At 37.1% G+C, this 18,327-nt stretch overlaps 1 protein-coding gene across 2 annotated transcripts in view; it reads right to left on the reverse strand.

Annotated features, from left to right (window-relative positions):
* Positions 1-18,327, reverse strand: part of DOCK1 (dedicator of cytokinesis 1) — a 538,770-nt gene that overhangs the window by 409,797 nt on the left and 110,646 nt on the right. For both annotated transcript variants that reach the window (XM_034776839.1, XM_034776840.1), the window contains exons 19-23: positions 14,396-14,493; positions 11,373-11,462; positions 8,698-8,798; positions 7,229-7,363; positions 163-271 (exon numbers count right to left, since the gene is read on the reverse strand). In XM_034776839.1, coding sequence (XP_034632730.1) covers positions 163-271; positions 7,229-7,363; positions 8,698-8,798; positions 11,373-11,462; positions 14,396-14,493 — 533 coding nt within the window. The remainder of the gene's footprint in view (positions 1-162; positions 272-7,228; positions 7,364-8,697; positions 8,799-11,372; positions 11,463-14,395; positions 14,494-18,327) is intronic.

The raw sequence follows: 18,327 nt of genomic DNA on the forward strand, positions 1-18,327 counted from the left end.
ATTAACTATGTTCAAAGTAAAATACACTATTGGCACACTATACAATTTCATGCTGTTTCATGCATAATTATTGTTTCTCAATTCAATGAAAATGTATTCTTTAAGTCATGCTATCATATTATACAAATGCAAAGCCAAGACATTTTTCTTTGAAACACCTACCTTCACCATCACAGTTTGATCAGAGACACCACTCATCATCTCATTGATAGACTTAAATAGCTGAAGCAAGGATTCCATGAAGTCTGCTTCTCCTTTGTTTTCATAAAGTCTGAGAAACAAATAATTGCTTGTGTAATATAAGCATAAACCACAAGGGAAAAAAAAACCCGGAAATATTGTATAAAGCAATGGAAATTGTTCCCAAAGCAGTCATTTTTTGTTCAAATGACAACTGACAATGCCATGTATTACTCACGACATTTAAAATAAAAGGGGTTCTTAAATTCCACAACTTTTATCAATCAAGCTGGAGTGTTTTTCCACAGAATGGTTAACCAAAAGGAAATTCATTGAAGTCACAGACCTAAAATGGATTATTACTAATTTAAAGCTTCCCCTGGTAAAACATCAAATAAGTGGAGATTTAACACTGAATCCTAAGTCACTGAGACACTATCAATCCATCTCATTATCATCGACCTCCACATAGCTGCAAAATAATGCGCTAGATTCACTCCTTCACTCAGCACAGGAGTAAGCAAGGAGGTGGGAAGAGCATGCCAGGAAGCCAGTTCCAGCTCCCTGATTCTCAGGACCACAGCCAGCCTAACTTACAAGTGGTGCTAGTCATCTTTAAATTCTGCCGCTGTCGTAAGGTTCTTAATAGACGCTATGCAAGGAGAATTATTGTGGCAACCCCCTTTCCACCACCAGCAAACCTGCTGCGTGGGAAGAGGGGAGTTTGTATTAATTGACATGGAATATATCGGCTAAGGGTGTTAACATAACTCAGTTACTGTCTAAAACTCAACAGTGTTAAACAAGATTTGCTGTACACACAATTTAGTCTTCTTAGTATTATGGCAAACACACCATGGAACAGCCTTTTTATTGAAGATAAAGATAAAGAAAAACACTTACAATATTTGACACAAAGTATTAAATAAGGCATTTATTTTAACAACATTCCTGGTTCCTTTTCTTTTTAACTGGAGAGAGTTTTTAGAACTCTTTTTAGAACTCATTGGTATTAAAGATGGTAGTAATTGTTTTTTGGAGGAAAAAAGAAGCTAGCTGAGATGGGCTGAAGCTGTTGTGCTGCTGATAAAGTTTGATTTCATTTTATTTTAGGTGGTGTTTGGGATTCAGCAGGAGTTGACAGATGTTATTTGGGTCTCTTTTTTTTTTGGCCCAGTTTGGTCAGGACATTTTTCAGGATGAGGAAAAAGAAGGTCTGGAGTCTTAGGAGATGGTGGGAATGGTAACCATGATGATGAGGCTTGCTCCGATAGCCCCCCATCATTTTTTATAAAAGGTGGCGGGGTTTTTAAGGACTTAAAAAGGAAGTGATGCGGGAATAGTCCATCCCCTTATTATTTTGTCTATTAATTATGTTTAATATCTAACACACTAAATTTTGGTTTATTAATTTTTGGACTTGCTTTTTATTTATTCAGCATGACTTTAATAGAGTTTTTTGAGTTATATTAGTAGACTTTTTGGTTTGGACTAATTCAGGGTTTTTTGTTTTAATTTTTTGGTATTTATTAACATTTGTTGTTATAGATTTTTGTGATGGTTTATGAACTTCCATGTACTGTTTATAGATGAGTATATAACTAGGGTAAATTTGTAGGCTTAACAGAACTAACTCAGAGGAACCACGCTGCAGAGCAGATACATCAGCAGAGCATTCCTCCAATGCCAAAGGATCTCTGTTGGTGCTTGAGGCCAGATCACAACTCCTTTGTGCCACCTCAGTGGTGTAAAAAGGATGTAACCCAGCTAGAGAATTTGGTCCAATCTCTAAATATGGCAAAAAAGTGACTCAATTCCAGAATCCCTTTCTATTTTAAATCAATATGGACTTTGCCTAGACTGTAGGGGGAAGAGTGAGATGAGGAATGCTTCTATCTACGTCTAACAAAAGGACAGCACCATTACCGTGAACAAATTTCCTGTAGAACTTAAAACATATGGTTTGTTCTGTGAGAATATCCATATCTCACATTTAGCAAGGATGCAGGCAATAGACTTCTGAGAGCTCTTCCCATTTAACGAGCTTCAATTAAAGAAAGTATGACTAGACAGGTTTAATATATGCCAGAGAGGGAAACGATAGTTAAGGGTGCATGGTATATAGAAGACAGAAGGGCAGAAGGCCACAGAACCATGACATCCTTGTCAAGTCTAAATTGTGGTATTTATAAAAATGGGTGTGGGAAGCACCAGAAATGTTTCCCATGCACTATATATTCAGTTTTTGATTGGCTATGAGCCTATTTGAGACATTTAGTCTCTGACCTCTTTCTCCATCTCGCTACATTCTATTTACATCAAGTGCTGACGTGCCCCTTTGTTGTACGTCATCACGACCTGTCACAGTAGCTATCATAAGAACGGCCATACTGGTTCAGATCAAAGGTCCATCTAGCCCAGTATCCTGTCTTCTGGCAATGGCCAATGCCAGGTGCTCCAGAGGGAATGAACAGAACATCTAATCATCAAGTGACCCATCCCCTGTCGCCCATTCCCAGCTTCTGGCAAACAGAGGCTAGGGACACCATCCCTGCCCATCCTGGTTAATAGCCATTGATGGACCTATCCTCTATGAACTTATCTAGTTTTGTTTTTTAACCCTGTTATAGTCTTGGCCTTAACAACATTCTCTGGCAAAGAGTTCCACAGGTTGACTGTGCGTTGTATGAAGAAATACTTCCTTTTGTTTGTTTTAAACCTGTTGCCTATCAATATTTGTGCACTTCCCTTTTATTATCCTCTTACTTTACCCGTTGATTAAACTGAATCAGAAGAGAGACTTCTAACTTCAGCACACGGTTCTGCTTTTCTAGGGCAATGGGAGCATTTTACACATTTAAACCGTAGTCTGATTTCTTCAAACTTGAAAACATCACATAAGATATATTTAAAACTCACTATGGAGAATCTATATTACAAATTCCAAATGAGGAACAGGGATTTATTTTTTTAAAAGTGGTGCATGAAAAAGAATACGATGGTCTTGCTACTTTACACTAAAAATTAATGTCTATTATTTCTAGCACAAAATGCATATTCTTTGGGAGCCATAAATACAAAAAAAAAAAAAAAAAAAAAAAAAAAAAATAAAATAAAAAAAAAAAAAAAGGGAAAAAGAAAAAAAAAAAAAAAAAAAGAATTAAACTGTACTGTTTTGCTATGAGAACTTTGCTTCCTAACTAGAATTGCAGACCATGCAGGACAGAATATTAAAATTATATTTTAGGAATAAACTAAGACATTGCAATGTTCCCCCAGTAAAAGGAACTGTAAAGCTTGACAGTCAGTATCCATCAAGACATTTTATAGATACATGAAGCTAGTTAAGACAAGAAAAAAAAAATCATTGTGCTTTAGTAAGTCCTGAGCACCTGCAACTCCCAATGACTTCAGCTGGATCAGGGTTTATATAAGATTATAGCAAGCTTGGCATACGGAGGGCATGTGTGTGTGTTTGTTATGCAGTACCAAACACAGTCAGCATATTCAATAATAAATTATTTATTTAAAAAGTTATTTGTAATAACAACGCCTTTTTAAAAAGCTTTTTCTTTAGAACAGAGACTACTTGCTTGTTAAGTGTTTCACACTAAAACACTAGCACTGAGACCATTTCTTTTAAGGACAGCCCCTTATGCCATAGTTTTAATAGTTCTAAATAATCACCACATATTAGCCAGGGTTTCAGCTTTACAACAGAGAACCAATTGTTGTATCATTCCAATTTAGTAGCTTCTCTGATTAAACCCTTATCATTCAGACTTGTGATTTCCCAGTGTTAATGCATTTTGAATTTGTGCTTAGCACCAGGAAATCCAACGGCAAACACCAAGGGATCATTTTTTTCTGTAAATCTCATCTGCAGTGAGAGATAATTATTTTTTTTGTTGTAAAATGATTTGTAAGACCAGAAACAGAATAAGTGACAGTCAGTACCTTATAAATCTCACAGCAAGAATATTATCGAAAGAAATTACATTGCCTAATTTATAAAAAAAACTTGGTGACGTTGTTAACTTCAGAACTCTACATAAATCCCTTGTAATAACTTTGTTACATCCTATAAGAAATATCAAAAGGGTTACATTAAAGGTTAAGACAAACACATAATAAACTTGCTTATTTATAGGTTTGTATATTTGGTGTATGCAATTCCATGATAACTTTTAATTTGCTGGAAAATGACTGTACTTAGCTTTATTGGTGAATATTGACTTCAGGCATGGCAACAAAGTTACCTATTCAAGTCACAGAAAATTAAACAAACTGGAAAACAGCCTGCTAGAAAGGCTGAAATTCTCTCCTCCCATATTAAAGTAACAGGAGGTTTTTCAAAGAAATCTCCTCAAGGATTTTCTCATGAAGAAGCTCCACATCATTCCGCTGGAGGAAGAGAGGGAGAAGGGTTTGCTGCCCCCTGCAGAAAAACCCAGCCCCAAACCTCACAGGTACCCTCAGTATCTGCAGGAGGCCATGGTCATCCACAGTGGCTCCCTCCTACTCCTTTGGCCATGGAAGCTTATGGAAACCAATTGGATAAGGGGGTCTCTATGAAAATGCTAACGTTTTGTCATAAGTTGCATTAGATTTTAGGGGGGACATTTTGCATCCTCCCTTCCCTCCCTCCATGCAGGACTTGGAATGAGCATAAAGCCATCTGCAGGGTCCCGGGGAATGGGACTGCCCTACAGAGGACCCAGAGTTGCATTCAGATCTTTATGATATTTTAATCATGATTTAAAATCAACAAACAGGAAACCTTGATTGAAATTAAGAATTTTAACCGTGTGGTTTATTTGTACTTTTAAGTTATTTTCCTAAACAAAGGTTCATTCTCATTGGTTCATATCATCTGATACAACTTTTTGCTAGCCATGAGGATACACTATATCAACACATACACATTTAAGTAATTATAGAGTTTTAAGTATGTTTATTCAGGTTCTTAATTTTTACGTTTTATTTTGTTAGAAATGGTGAATGATGCATTTTTTGTTGACTAGATTAACTTTTTAATCATGATTTACTCCTCAAGCCACATTTGGTTAGAAATTGGAATTCAATTAAAATGCACAGAAACAGCCTTTTAAATTTGTTTTTGATTAGTTAAATAAAACTACCTTAAATGTGCTAGATGCACAAGAAGAAAAGTTTATCAAAGTTCGTTTTTAATACAAAACAAGTTAACATTTTAAACAAATCAAATATTATCTGCTAGGGAATTGACTTGATTGCTTCTGGTCACCATGTCCTTCAAGATTTTAGAAAAAGTAGATCTCATCTCCTCACATCTTATTTTTATTCATAGATTGAAAGAGGAAATCAAGCTTTTCTGCTTTTTCCAACTCCCAATGAATCAATCAATTTCTCAACTTTGAATGAACTAGTCATTGAACTGAAATGAAAAAAATTCTCTCTGCATCTGGAGAAAAAGCCAGTGCTATCAGAGTGGCATGTCAACAAACTCTGGTTCCAGGTGCTTAGCTGGTGACTTCCCCCAGTTCATTGGTTTGACTTTCTTTAAAACTTCAGCAGTAAACATACTACTTGAATATTATTGTTTTTTATTTTATTTAAATGATTTTAAAAGATTATAGTAAGTTGAGGCCTTAACAAAGGTTATCATAATTTCAAATAGTTTTTTTTTAAAAGACAAGGTATTTATTTTAATTGTTTTTTAAATAATTTTTTATAAATTCATTGATTTTAATCAACCCTCAATGATGTGGCCCAGAGAAAAGTTTCCTTCTGCCGCCCTGCAAAAGGTTGAATATCTTCCAACCAGGTGAAAAAGTTACAGTAATCTGAGGTGAGGAACTAGCAAAGTCAGTTCTGGACCAGTGATGGTTATTGAGCTGCGTCCCATTAGTAGCATTAATATTTGGATAATTATTATCTTGATGCTATTGCCAATAAGAGTTTCACAAATTTCCAATGGCATGCACAGTATTCGTTTCGAGCTATTGGATCACAAAACCATGCCACTATTATATATCACTGTGCTACCTGGGGTGATTGTTAGTTTTCACTTTTCTCTACCCTCTGTTTGTACAGGTTGATTAAAAACTAAAGAATCCTACCCATGAGAATGAAAGAATTTAAATATGAATACATTTAAGACACTTAAAACATTTCCAAAATAGTGTTCCTGGTAACATGTGCAGAATTCATACTAATGTAGTATGGTTTAAAATGTTGACTGGAATTGTTTGGGATGACCAGCATAACTCATTAGTTTGCCACTTGTAAGTAACACAGCCGTTCTAAACCCATGATAATAAAGTTGTTACGCCTCACTACAACATCAAATACTCTAATTACAGCAAGAGTAACTGCCACAGTTAAGGCTGCCTTTCCATGCTAACCTTCTGTTTTCAGACCCTTACAACATTCAGAAAGCTATGAGCAACAATGGAAGCGCTTATGTGCCCTTTCTAAACTGAGGTATCACTCCCACTGTGAGGTCCATGCTTAAATATGCCCACATATAGTCACTGTTTACGTTTGCAAGGCAGCTGAGAGAAGGATGCTGAACTAATCACAGGTGTAGTTAGGGTTTGGTAGCTGGGAAGGGATTAAGGGGACAAGGGACAAACTATAAAACTAGTAGCAGTGTGGCCATAAAATGAACGGTAGCAATGTGTCCATAAAACCATCAAACCTCACAAGGTCTTAGCACCCTCAATCTTATTCCTTCTGTCTAATGCCTAAGTTACATTTTCTTATACTTTGGGGATAAGCCAAATTTGTGCAGAGTAAACAAGTGCTTTATGAAGAAATAAATAATATTCTATTTACTGCATAGCACTTCTTACCTTTAAACAGCCAGTGCCCTTATGAAAAATGCTTTGCTTCATACCAGTCTACTAGTAGGCACAACATTTACAGTAAATACAAAAAAAAGGCAGAACTCATCACAAACTTCTCTAATGTCAATTGTAATTTTTAAATAAAAAGAGAAAAATCATATTTAAGAAAGGAAAAAATATGAACCCCAAGGCTGTTTTTTTTAATTGTTAATACTTACTGATTGAACAATATTCTGGACCGTACTATAAATTTGAAGATGTATTCCAGAGCTTTCATGGCTTTAAAAAGTTGATCAGTTACGCCAGGTTTCTCAGCATTATCCACGTAATTTCTTAAAACTTTAGTCAGCTTTCTATTAAAAAATAATACAGGTTACTTGTACTTTTTCTAATTAAGAATTTTGCTTCCTGAAGAATTTAACAATATTAGCCACAGCTAGTGCAGATAACATGAAAGCATTTTATTATGTGAGAGTAAGGATTCTTCATTCAATTCTTGTCCTTACCAGTGACTAGCTGTGACTCTGGGGAATTCCCTTAACCTCTCTGTTGCACACTTTACCTACCTACAAAATGAGCACAGCATCACGTATTTCATAGGAGAATTAGCAGGCTTAATATTTACAAAGTCCTTTGAATCTTGAGATGTTCAGGTGAAAGGCGCTATGCAAGTGCAAAGAATTATCATAAATATTTGTGAGTAGATTTCTAAATTTATCTAAATCAATAGCCCCTGCAGGGTTGTATCTAGTATCCTTGCATATGGCTTTACTTTGGAGCAGTGACAAAATAGATCCTGTAAAACTTGCCTTTTCAAAATTATAGACAGTAGCAGTTGACATTAAAAAATGACTTTGTCTCCAACTTTGGGATTTTTAAAATTTTGTTTCTACGGACTAACAAAATTACCACTTCTATAGCCTCGCTTTTCCTGACTGGAAATCACTTTTTAAACTGGAAAATAGACAACTCCCTGTTTTAAAATTACCATCTTTAGATTTATTTTAAACATACAATAAGTGATATTTTTAAAACACATATAACCTACTGAAGCTAATGAAGACCTAATTTTGTCTTATTATCACTTAAGTGAACACACTTCACGCATTTTCTTCCCACATAGATCATAAAGGTAAGTTGGCTGCCAAACTCCATTCTGAGGAAGAGAAAGTTGCCAAGCAAAACTATCGATTACTGTTTTTGTATCCAACAAGAACAGTCTGAAGTAGCAAATAGCAGAAGAAAGTTGAGAGGTTTTGTTTTTGCTTAAAGATGACAATGGTGTACACATAATAGAAGATAAGCAGAACACCAATTTTACACTGTAAGCAAGATGGATTTTAATTTTTTTAATATTTATTATTCCTTGCGCAAGTATAATTGGCAGTTGTCATGTTTTATTTATGATACCTTTCTCCATAAACATGTCTGAAATAATTCCAATCACCATCTTGTTAAAAGGAGGAACTCTGGGCTTCATGCCTCAGGATTGACAGCACTGTTACTATTAATTCAGATTTGAAAAAGGAAAGCAGGAATATCTCTTACTCAAAAACAAAAAAAACCCATGTTTCTTCGTGTTTATAGGCAAACACCTATTTAAATTATGCAAAAGGAAACGTGAATATCATCTGGAGATATTCTGTACAACAATTTTTTCATTAGAAAAATATTTTTAAAAACTTACGTGTAGGCTAACGTAGCACTGAAATGTTTCTTAATGTAGGTTTCCAAGACAGGATTAAAATGCTGAAATTTTCTGTCAGCAATCAGTCCAATGATAAATACCTGTTAAATTAGTATAATTTTTCCATTATCCACAAAACCTTTGAATTTCTCAGGAGCTAACCAATTGCATCATTTCAAACGAGCCACACTAGTAACATACAGGACACAGTCACAGACTGACCTTATTTAAAAACAACAATCCTACTACAGTAACTCCTCACTTAACGTTGTAGTTATGTTCCTGAAAAATGTGACTTCAAGCGAAACGATGTTAAGCGAATCCAATTTCCCCATAAGAATTAATGTTAATTGGGGGGGGAGGGAGAGTTAGGTTCGAGGGAAATTTTTTTCACCAGAATAAAAGACTATATTATATATATGTATACACAGTATAAGTTTTAAACAAACAATTTAATACTGTACACAGCAATGAGGTTGTGAAGCTTGGTTGAGGTGGTGGAGTCAGAGGGTGGGATATTTCCCAGGGAATGCTTTACTGCTAAATGATGAACTAGTATTCGGCTGAGCCCTCAAGGGTTAACATGTTGTTGTTAATGTAGTCTCACACTCTACAAGGCAGCATGAATGGAGGGAAAGGAGACAGCATGGCAGACAGAGACACATACCCAGTGTGTGTGTGTGTGTGTGTGTGTGTGTGTGTGTGTGTGTGTGTGTGTGTGTGAGAGAGAGAGAGAGAGAGATGTGCAAGTTTTTTTGTTGGAGAATTGCAACTTTTAGGTCTGTAACTGAGTGACCAAGGAGGTTGAGGTGTTCTCCGATTGGTTTTTGAACGTTATAACTCTTGACGTCTGATTTGTGTCCATTTATTCTTTTGCGTAGAGACTGTCCAGTTTGGCCAATGTACATGGCAGAGGGGCATTGCTGGCACACGATGGCATATATCACATTGGTAGATGTGCAGGTGAACGAGCCTCCGATGTTGTGGCTGATGTGATTAGGTCCTAATACTCCAACAAAAAAAATTCAAAAACAGACTCCAACGAGAAACTGCAGAATTGGAATTAATCTGCAAACTGGACACCATTAAATTAGGCTTGAAAAAAGAGTGGGAATGGATGGGTCATTACACAAAGTAAAACTATTTCCCCATGCTATTTTTTCCCCTCTGTTACTCACACCTTCTTGTCAACTGCTGGAAATGGGCCATCCTGATTATCACTACAAAAGTTTTATTTCTCCTGCTGATAACAGCCCACCTTAATTGATTAGTCTCATTATAGTTGGTATGGCAATACCCATTTTTTCATGTTCTCTGTGCACATATATCTTCCTACTGTATTTTCCACTGCATGCATCGGGTTTTAGCCCACAAAAGCTTATGCCCAAATAAATTTGTTAGTCCCTAAGGCTAGGTCTGGGAGGGGGGGGTCGACCTAAGATACGCGACTTCAGCTATGTGAATAGCGTAGCTGAAGTTGCATATTTTAGGTCGACTTACCTGGCTGTGAGTACGGCGGCGAGTCAACTGCTGCCGCTCCGCCGTCGACTCCGCTTCCGCCTCTTGCCGCGGTGGATTTCCGGAGTCGACGGCACTAGATGTGATAAGTCGATCCCCAATAGATCGATTGCTACCCGCCAATCCGGCGGGTAGTGAAGACGTGCCCTTAGGTGTCACAAGTACTCCTCATTCCTTTAAGTATGCTGCCCCACTCTAAGAACATTATCTTTTTAGATCAGCAAGTTGAGACAGCAGCTGCTGCCTGCAAGCTCCCTCCGTCCTGAACCCTGTCATCTCTCCCCCCTGCTCTATGGAAATGGGGTGAGTGGGTTGCAGGAGCAATGGGCACCCTGATATTAGCCCCCCTCCTTCTGTCCTCTCCCCCGCCCCCTGCACAGCAAGCAGGAGACTCACGGGAGCAGCTCCAAGGCAGAGGGCAGGAGCAGCACATGGCAGTGGGGGGAGGGACAGCTGAACTGCCAGCAATTGATAGCCTGCTGGGTGCCTGCCACACAGGGAACTTAAGGAAACGGGGAGCGGATGGGGGGCTGCAGGTCCACACTGGTTCCAAGCCCCCACCAGCTAGCTGCAAAGGGCTGCGCTTTCTGCAAGCAGTGGACAAAGCAGGGGGCTGCCAAATGATGTTATAAGGGAGCAATGCGCAACTTTAAACGAGCATGTTCCCTAATTGATCAGCAACGTAACAACAAAACAATGTTAACCGGGATGACTTTAAATGAGGAGTTACTGTATTCTGTTTACTTTACCAACTTTCTGTTCCTAACACAGGAATGGTTCTCTCTCTGCCCCACCACCACTCTTATACTTTTACCAGTATCCCAGCACAGCAGCTGGTCCACTATATGCTCCGCCATTTCTTCTGGCCCTGACACTGTCAGCAGAGCGCCCCCCCTTACACTTGTCTTCAATCACTATGATGCAGTATGTCAGAACCCTCAATCACTATGATGCAGTGTGTCAGAAACCTCCATCCCCTTTGAATTAAACCCCTACTGGGAGTTTAAAAAAAACACTTCAAATAAAACAAATTTCAAAAAGGTGTGATTTGCAGGTGATCGGATGAATATTATTTATGAAAAATACCATAATTAAGTCTATAAATCAATAAAATTTACATTTTAGCCAAACACCTATGCACAAACAAGTCAACTTACCAAAGCATCAAACACTAGGGTGTCAAACGTCTCACTCTCTGAATTCTCCATCATGATGTTAAAAAGTGCATCCAGTGTATCTTGTAGGAACTGCAGATAAATATTCAGTCACTATATTTTACAGGAAATTTGAGATTAAATTTCCCAAATTGATATTTTACATGGATCTACACACTAATTTTTATTTTTACATTATAAAGAATATAAAAATAAAAGAGTTAGTTGGAAAATAGAAGAATTTTTTTCCACATTTTGTTTTTCAGTGAATGTTTATAAAATTTAGTATTTATATATCAGAGTTGGCCAGAAAATGTATTACTACCCCTCCCTCACTCCACTCCCCCCTCCACTCACCCACCCGCCCCCCCATACACACACACACAGAATATTTGAACAGAAACCTTTACTTTTTATAGTGAATATACCAAGTGTTTCAGGATTCAATCTTAACATACTGTTAAAAAAATCATGCAATTTTTGAGACACGATCATATATCACAGTACAAAACACAAACAAGCAAGTCAGACTCATGCTAAATAAATCAAGTAGTACTCAGATGCTTTGAAATTATCTTGACATTAACAGAAAATACAACATAGCTATTTATGGCTCCATGAACTCACAATCCCACAGCAGTCAACTAATAGCATACATGCAGGCATGGGAAATACCACACACAACCTTCTCTATCCCACACCCCCCCCAATAAAACCTACAGGCCTCTATCACTGTAACTGAGGAAGAATCTTCACTAGACAGTTGGCAGGACACCCTGATCTGCACAACATGAAAGTAAAAGCAGATTAGCAAAGGGGACTTGATTTAAGCACAATGGGAAAAATTGCTCTATGACCATATAATGTAATATTCCTTCCTACCATAGGCTAATAGCACATAGGGTTGGAGTTCTTCAGGTTGCACGATGCATTTAGTTTTACCAACCAATAAGTCTGTGTCTAGGCAATTTGTGTTACTAGATGGACAGAAAACAACTCCTCCTCCCAGGCAGATTAACATGTGAATGGATCACCGCTCAGATTCAGATTTTGGGGGGAAATGTAGCTTTATGCAGCAAATGCCTTTTGTCTCCGTTGAAACAGGTAGGCAATCTTCTCCTATAGCCAGACTCCAGTTTAGGGGTGGAGAAAGCTATTTGTTTTGTCAAGAGATTTTATTGGGGGGGCAGAGCGGGGAAATCTTCCATCAATCAGAGGAGTAGAGTAAACTTTTTTGGGATTGGATCTGCCACAACAATGAAGATATGTAAGATCACACTCAGGCAGCTTCTTGTGCAGTTCAGCAGACTAAACAATGCTCAACAAGAGACTCATTGTTAATGATCAAAAGCTAACTTTTATTTAGTATCCACTGTAATCCTCTGTTGGCCACCAATTTCCATCCCCAGGAATCTGTAACCACAATATGATGCTACTAAAATCTGGAGGTAAACAGCATAGAAGAGGAAGAGCTTGCAACATCATTTTCATATGGGCCCGCAGCTTGGGACAGAAATCAGCTTTTGACTTCATGTTTTAATTTTTAGTAGAACAAAGGCTGTCTTGCAGTCGTATTCATTTAATTAAGGGAAACAACATGGCAGTTCACACTGGTATGTATTTAAACATTCACTTTTCACTGGGAGTGATAGTTTTCCCGAGCATATGATGGTTTGATAGCATGGCTAAACTCCATTAAAAAGAAAACAGAGAGATGAAAAGGTGCCATGACTGGATGTTTTTGGCACATGTGGACATCACACACATTTGCTTTCATTTGTAGAACTCATTTTGTATGAGCAGTTTTGAACACATGCAATGAGGACTTCCCCAGTGACTTCAAATAAGAACTCTTCAGTCATGGGCAAAAATTTAAATGATGCATGTCCCTATTAATAATGGGAGCTTTTTGATGGACTTCAGTGAAGCTAAGATTTCACCTGCACTGTCTACAAAAGTGTGTGCGGAGAGGTGAGGGAACAGCAGTGTGGTGGGAGGGGGAAGGGAGGTTCACCTAAATATTGTTTTAACTTTCAGTTGTGTCACATTCTATTATTTTTTTGTAATCACTGAGTACGCAAGTATTTGCCTGCTGTATACTCTCCCAGGTAATTTGAAAAACAATGAAAATTACCCATGATAACATTAGTTGACAGTGAGCATCAGCACTGAGCTATGGCTATGAAGTAATATAAGCCAAAAATGTAATAAACAAGGCCACTCTGCGAAGTCCTATGTAACAGGCTATTTTTTCCTTATTCAGTAAAGAACAATGGCTGTGGTCTCAGCTGTGCAAAGTTTCCTTAAGATGAAGCATTCATTAGCGCTTTTTTACTTTATTTGAATTTTAATTTGGTTAATAGAAGCATAAAGGCCCTTTAGGTTCATCTACTCCTGATATATTACTTCTGCTGACATTATTGGATTCGATTTAATACAATGTATCCAATAAAGACTAAGCCTACTGTTTTCCACAAATAAACCTGTCTTTATGTTGGTCTCTACAATCACTCAATGCCCTTATGGCCTTGGCAAATGTAAATTATTTGGCCCAGCTACATCTTCAGCAGAAAACATAATTAAAAAAAATATTAGCACCACTTGCTGAAATGTAATACTTGCACTCCACATTCAAACATAATAAAATGCACTTAATATTTATTTAGAGAATTGAACTTTTGCTATGCATTTTATTACCTCACAATGATTGAGGCACTCTCCCTCAGCAATAATTTCAAGACGTTTTTATTGTACTGTTTAAATAAAAATCCCTTTTGGCATTTAAATGTGCATATAAAAGCAAGTTTACTGCAGTATTCAAAATATCTATATTTTAAAAACCTGTGCATTACACATCTGTATTTAAAAGTAGTTCCTTACTTTACAGGGGTGTTGTGAGGACACATACATTAAAGATTGCGAGACACTCATATACTACATTAATGGGGGCTATATAAATACCTAAGATAGAGGGACGCAAAAATTAAAATATCAAATTCATTTTAAAAATTTAACTTGTTTGTTACCTTAACCACTTCACCACCATCAACTTTCATCAGCTGTCTCAAATTCTGCTGCAGCAAGTTTGTGTTAGATCGCCATTTCAAAAGCCCCAAGAGATCCACTAGAAGTGAGAAAAACATTAAATTATTATGTGCTGCAGGAGTTATGCTCTCATTCACATACCCTGGCTATATTCATAATAAATAAAAACTTCACTTCCAAGTTAGTCATTTTTATTGGCTGTTTACATATTTCACTACTGTATATTTGCATTGCTGAAATCTAGTACCACAATATTCCTACCTTCAAGTGCATTTACTCTGAGAATGTCATCCATGGAAACTTAAGAAATACAAAATCAATAGTAATTATGATAAGGATACCTTTGTGCTATACCATGCAGACTATGATTTTTATCATGAAAGCACTGCTATTTTCAAAAAAGTGGATTACATTTGCTAAAGGTACTTTTAGAAAGGAGGCTGAGAAAGTGCTGGTTTGTCAACACTTTGTTTCATCTGGGAGCTACAGTTACAGTAATAACTCGTACAGTTCAGGTCAGGTTTTCTTCCACAATCATTTCCACAAGTTCAAGGGTTCCCTTCGGGTTTTCAGCTCATTGCTGGGGCCTCACTGTACTAGCCTGGTACAAGGGTTAAGGAGCTGGGGAAGGAGGTTAGTCTCCTTGTTGTGCCTCACATTAAGATTCCCAACCCCATTTCCCAGTTTCTTTATGGGATGCCTTCCCCTCAGTCCACTTTCAACTCCAGTTTATCATGGCACTATACACCTGTCACCTACTAAAGCGCAACAACCTGAACCAAACCTTCTGACCCACTCCATCAGGTCTCTGAGCTGCAATGGGTAAGGCGAAAGCCCTTCCTGCACGGGCCAATCTAGCGGTGAAGACAAAATTCCTTCCCAGTCTCAATAAAGGTGACAAGCGCAATGCCCACAGCAGACAAAAAAAACAACTCGATGCTATTCTAACCCAGCAGTGAATGGGGCTCCTATACTCTCCCCAGGGTAAACAAGGGTCGGAGGCTTAGCTTAACCCTGCTAGCCAGCCCATCAATTTACATGATGCTTCCCACACTCCACCACAGCCCCATCCCTCTCTCAATCCCAAGGGAAAGGGAAACTCTTAAAGGAGCTATACCCTTACGCCTCCAACCAGTCCAGATCTCATGCCTTTGAAGCTACAGAGGGTGCATTCTTCTGTGGCATTTAAAAGAAAAAAAAAAAACGCAGAAACTATTTTTTAAAGCTAACAGCTGAAGAGGTGATCTAGCAATGTATTTTACGAATGCAGCAGATGTATACATTAGATATCCCATGGAAAAAAATAAAGTACATAACTAACTAACGTACATAATAAATGCATCAGTTCATTAAACCATACTACAGTATGGCAATTTACTATTAAAAAAATGGTACCTCTGAGTAGTATTCCTCCAAAGGAAAAGGTCAAGCTCTTACTAGATAGAGTTTTGTTTACAAAATACTTAAATAACCAATAGCAACACATGGAGTAGCATAATTTTTGAGCATCAACAAATGTTTCAAGGCTATTACCTTCTCTAAAGTGAATGCCATAACACTACATAAAGAGATACATTTATAAATTGAAGGTGAGAGAGACACTGGTTTGGCTGAAACAGATTCAAGTGATGGGCGGGGCGGGGGGAACCTTTCAACTGGGAAGTGCAAGCTAAAAAAGACTGCCCCTTATTAGGAGATACTACTGTCCTACTTTGGGAAATGTAAGTGAAAAGTATTACTAATTCAACTGGCAATAAAATATAATCTCGCAAAAAAAAAAAAAAAAAAAAATCAAGAATGGGGTTTTAGGGGACTTACTTTAGCCACTGAATTAATTTTTTTTTCAGAAATAGACATGTTTTATCTGATTAAGTAAGAGCTTGCTTATAAGCTATCTCCCATCTCACTTCCTTCTCCAGATTCAAGAAGGTTCAGCATCCAACGAACTCCCTCAAAGGAGGGAGAACAATCAAGCATTCTGGACCTCTTTTTCAGGAAATACAAAATATGAGAAAACTGGTCACTTTAACCCCGGATGTCTCTCTTAATTCCAGGTTCTTTTTTAGACTTGTCAGGAGTAGGGGATAGATTCTCCAGCTAAATGCTGGACAACAATCTGGCCTCAATGTCTTATCTTTACTGATTCTTATCTTGAAATAATTAGATTGACATAAAGGAGGACGAGTCTCCTCCCCAAGGGAGGATCCTGTTTTAGCATCCTAGACATGTGTCTGCATCATAAGCTTGTCAGCTGTCTACACCAGATTAAGTTGAAGGGGACGAGAGACCAACAGTGTTAGAAATCTCAGAGACAACTGCACACAACGGCTGAGTGTGTCTTGGCAAGAGAAGGAAAGAGACTCCATCAGACCAGGTTTCAATATCCTGCTATTGCACTGGTCTCTCATGCCTATTCAAATATTAACTACGAAAAAACAGATAATGTCTGCTTAGAGAAACGAACAAAATTCATGATTTCAGTGCCCAACATTTGCTACTTAGAGATAATGATCAGATGTTAAGGACACACATTCAAGAACTGATAAACAAACAACATCAGAGAGGCACTGTCGCTGAAGGAATGGAATTCAAAAAGAGCATGTTGTCAAACCTGTGTATTGGAATACACCAATATGCAATGTCGAATGCAATGCAAAAACAAAACCAGACATATCATGATTAACTAAAATATGGGAGGCAGAAAAGCTGAATTTCAAAACTACTAAAAGAGCCATAAATCTATCTTTAACATGCTGTAGAATGGCTAACAAAAGGAGTACAGAACATCAAAAAAGGAGGAAATTAATCTTTAAAATCAAGATTATTGTCTAATTCGCTAAAAGAACCACTGCCATGGATTTTACTGCTCATAGGATGTTAAAGGGACACCGGAGAGTTGAAATGTATTTAAAAAAAAAAAGTTAAAAGTAGTGTCAGGAACTAAATGTATCCCTGAAACCCCAGCCAACTGTTGTGATTTTGCAATTATATTATCTATTTTTTAAATGGTTTTCTATTCCAATTGCTGTTTGTGCAGCTTTTACCTATGAGGGAAATAGTTAAACTGACTGCACACAAAGGAGAGTCAAATGCACGAAGTAAGCAAATTGAAGAGATTTAGAAAAATATTTATTATAATAGGAAAATTAGAAAAATCATAGCCATTATTTTAACAATAGTTAAAACTATTTCAGACAGAAGTGTCATTTCTAAGTTGACTGCATCCCTTTAAAAAAAGTACTCCCATTTTTCAATTAATAGAAGAATTAATAGAATATGTTATTTCTTGATAATGTTATATTTTTTCTTTCTAACATGTCTATGAATGAATATACAAGGAACTTACTGACACTGTCACAACATTACACAGGTCTTGTTTTTGACTAAAAGTTACAAGAACATAATTATCAGCAACATAAAATAAGGAATTACAGCATTAACCAAAGTATAAAGCACATGTAAGTTATCTATTAAGGATTTATTACTGTTTTCTCAGTGTTAGTATTCACTATATTTACTCGATCAAAGCCCCATTAACTCATTGACCAAACTTCTGAATACTACTAACATTAATTAGTAAACACATAAGAAAAACTGTAACAATAAACATTATTAATCACAAACTAAAATAATGTTTCCAGCAGTGCAACCCTCTATATTGGATTCTGTCAGCTACGTTTTATGAAACTATAAAATTACTGTTTTATCATTAGGATGTTATCATATATTTGGGTTGCAATTCAAAAATTATTTCAGAATTATTGCTAAGTATCTCCTTATGCCATAATATTGGTTGACTGCAGTGAATCTTATGTGCTTTGAATATAAAACAACAGGAATATGTTTCAGAGATGTCACAAAGTACTGCAGTATAATTGTGAGGTGACTACGAAGTCATATCAGACCTGTAATT

Source organism: Trachemys scripta, chromosome 7 (genome assembly GCF_013100865.1).
Source record: "Trachemys scripta elegans isolate TJP31775 chromosome 7, CAS_Tse_1.0, whole genome shotgun sequence".
Taxonomy (NCBI): Eukaryota; Metazoa; Chordata; order Testudines; family Emydidae; genus Trachemys; species Trachemys scripta.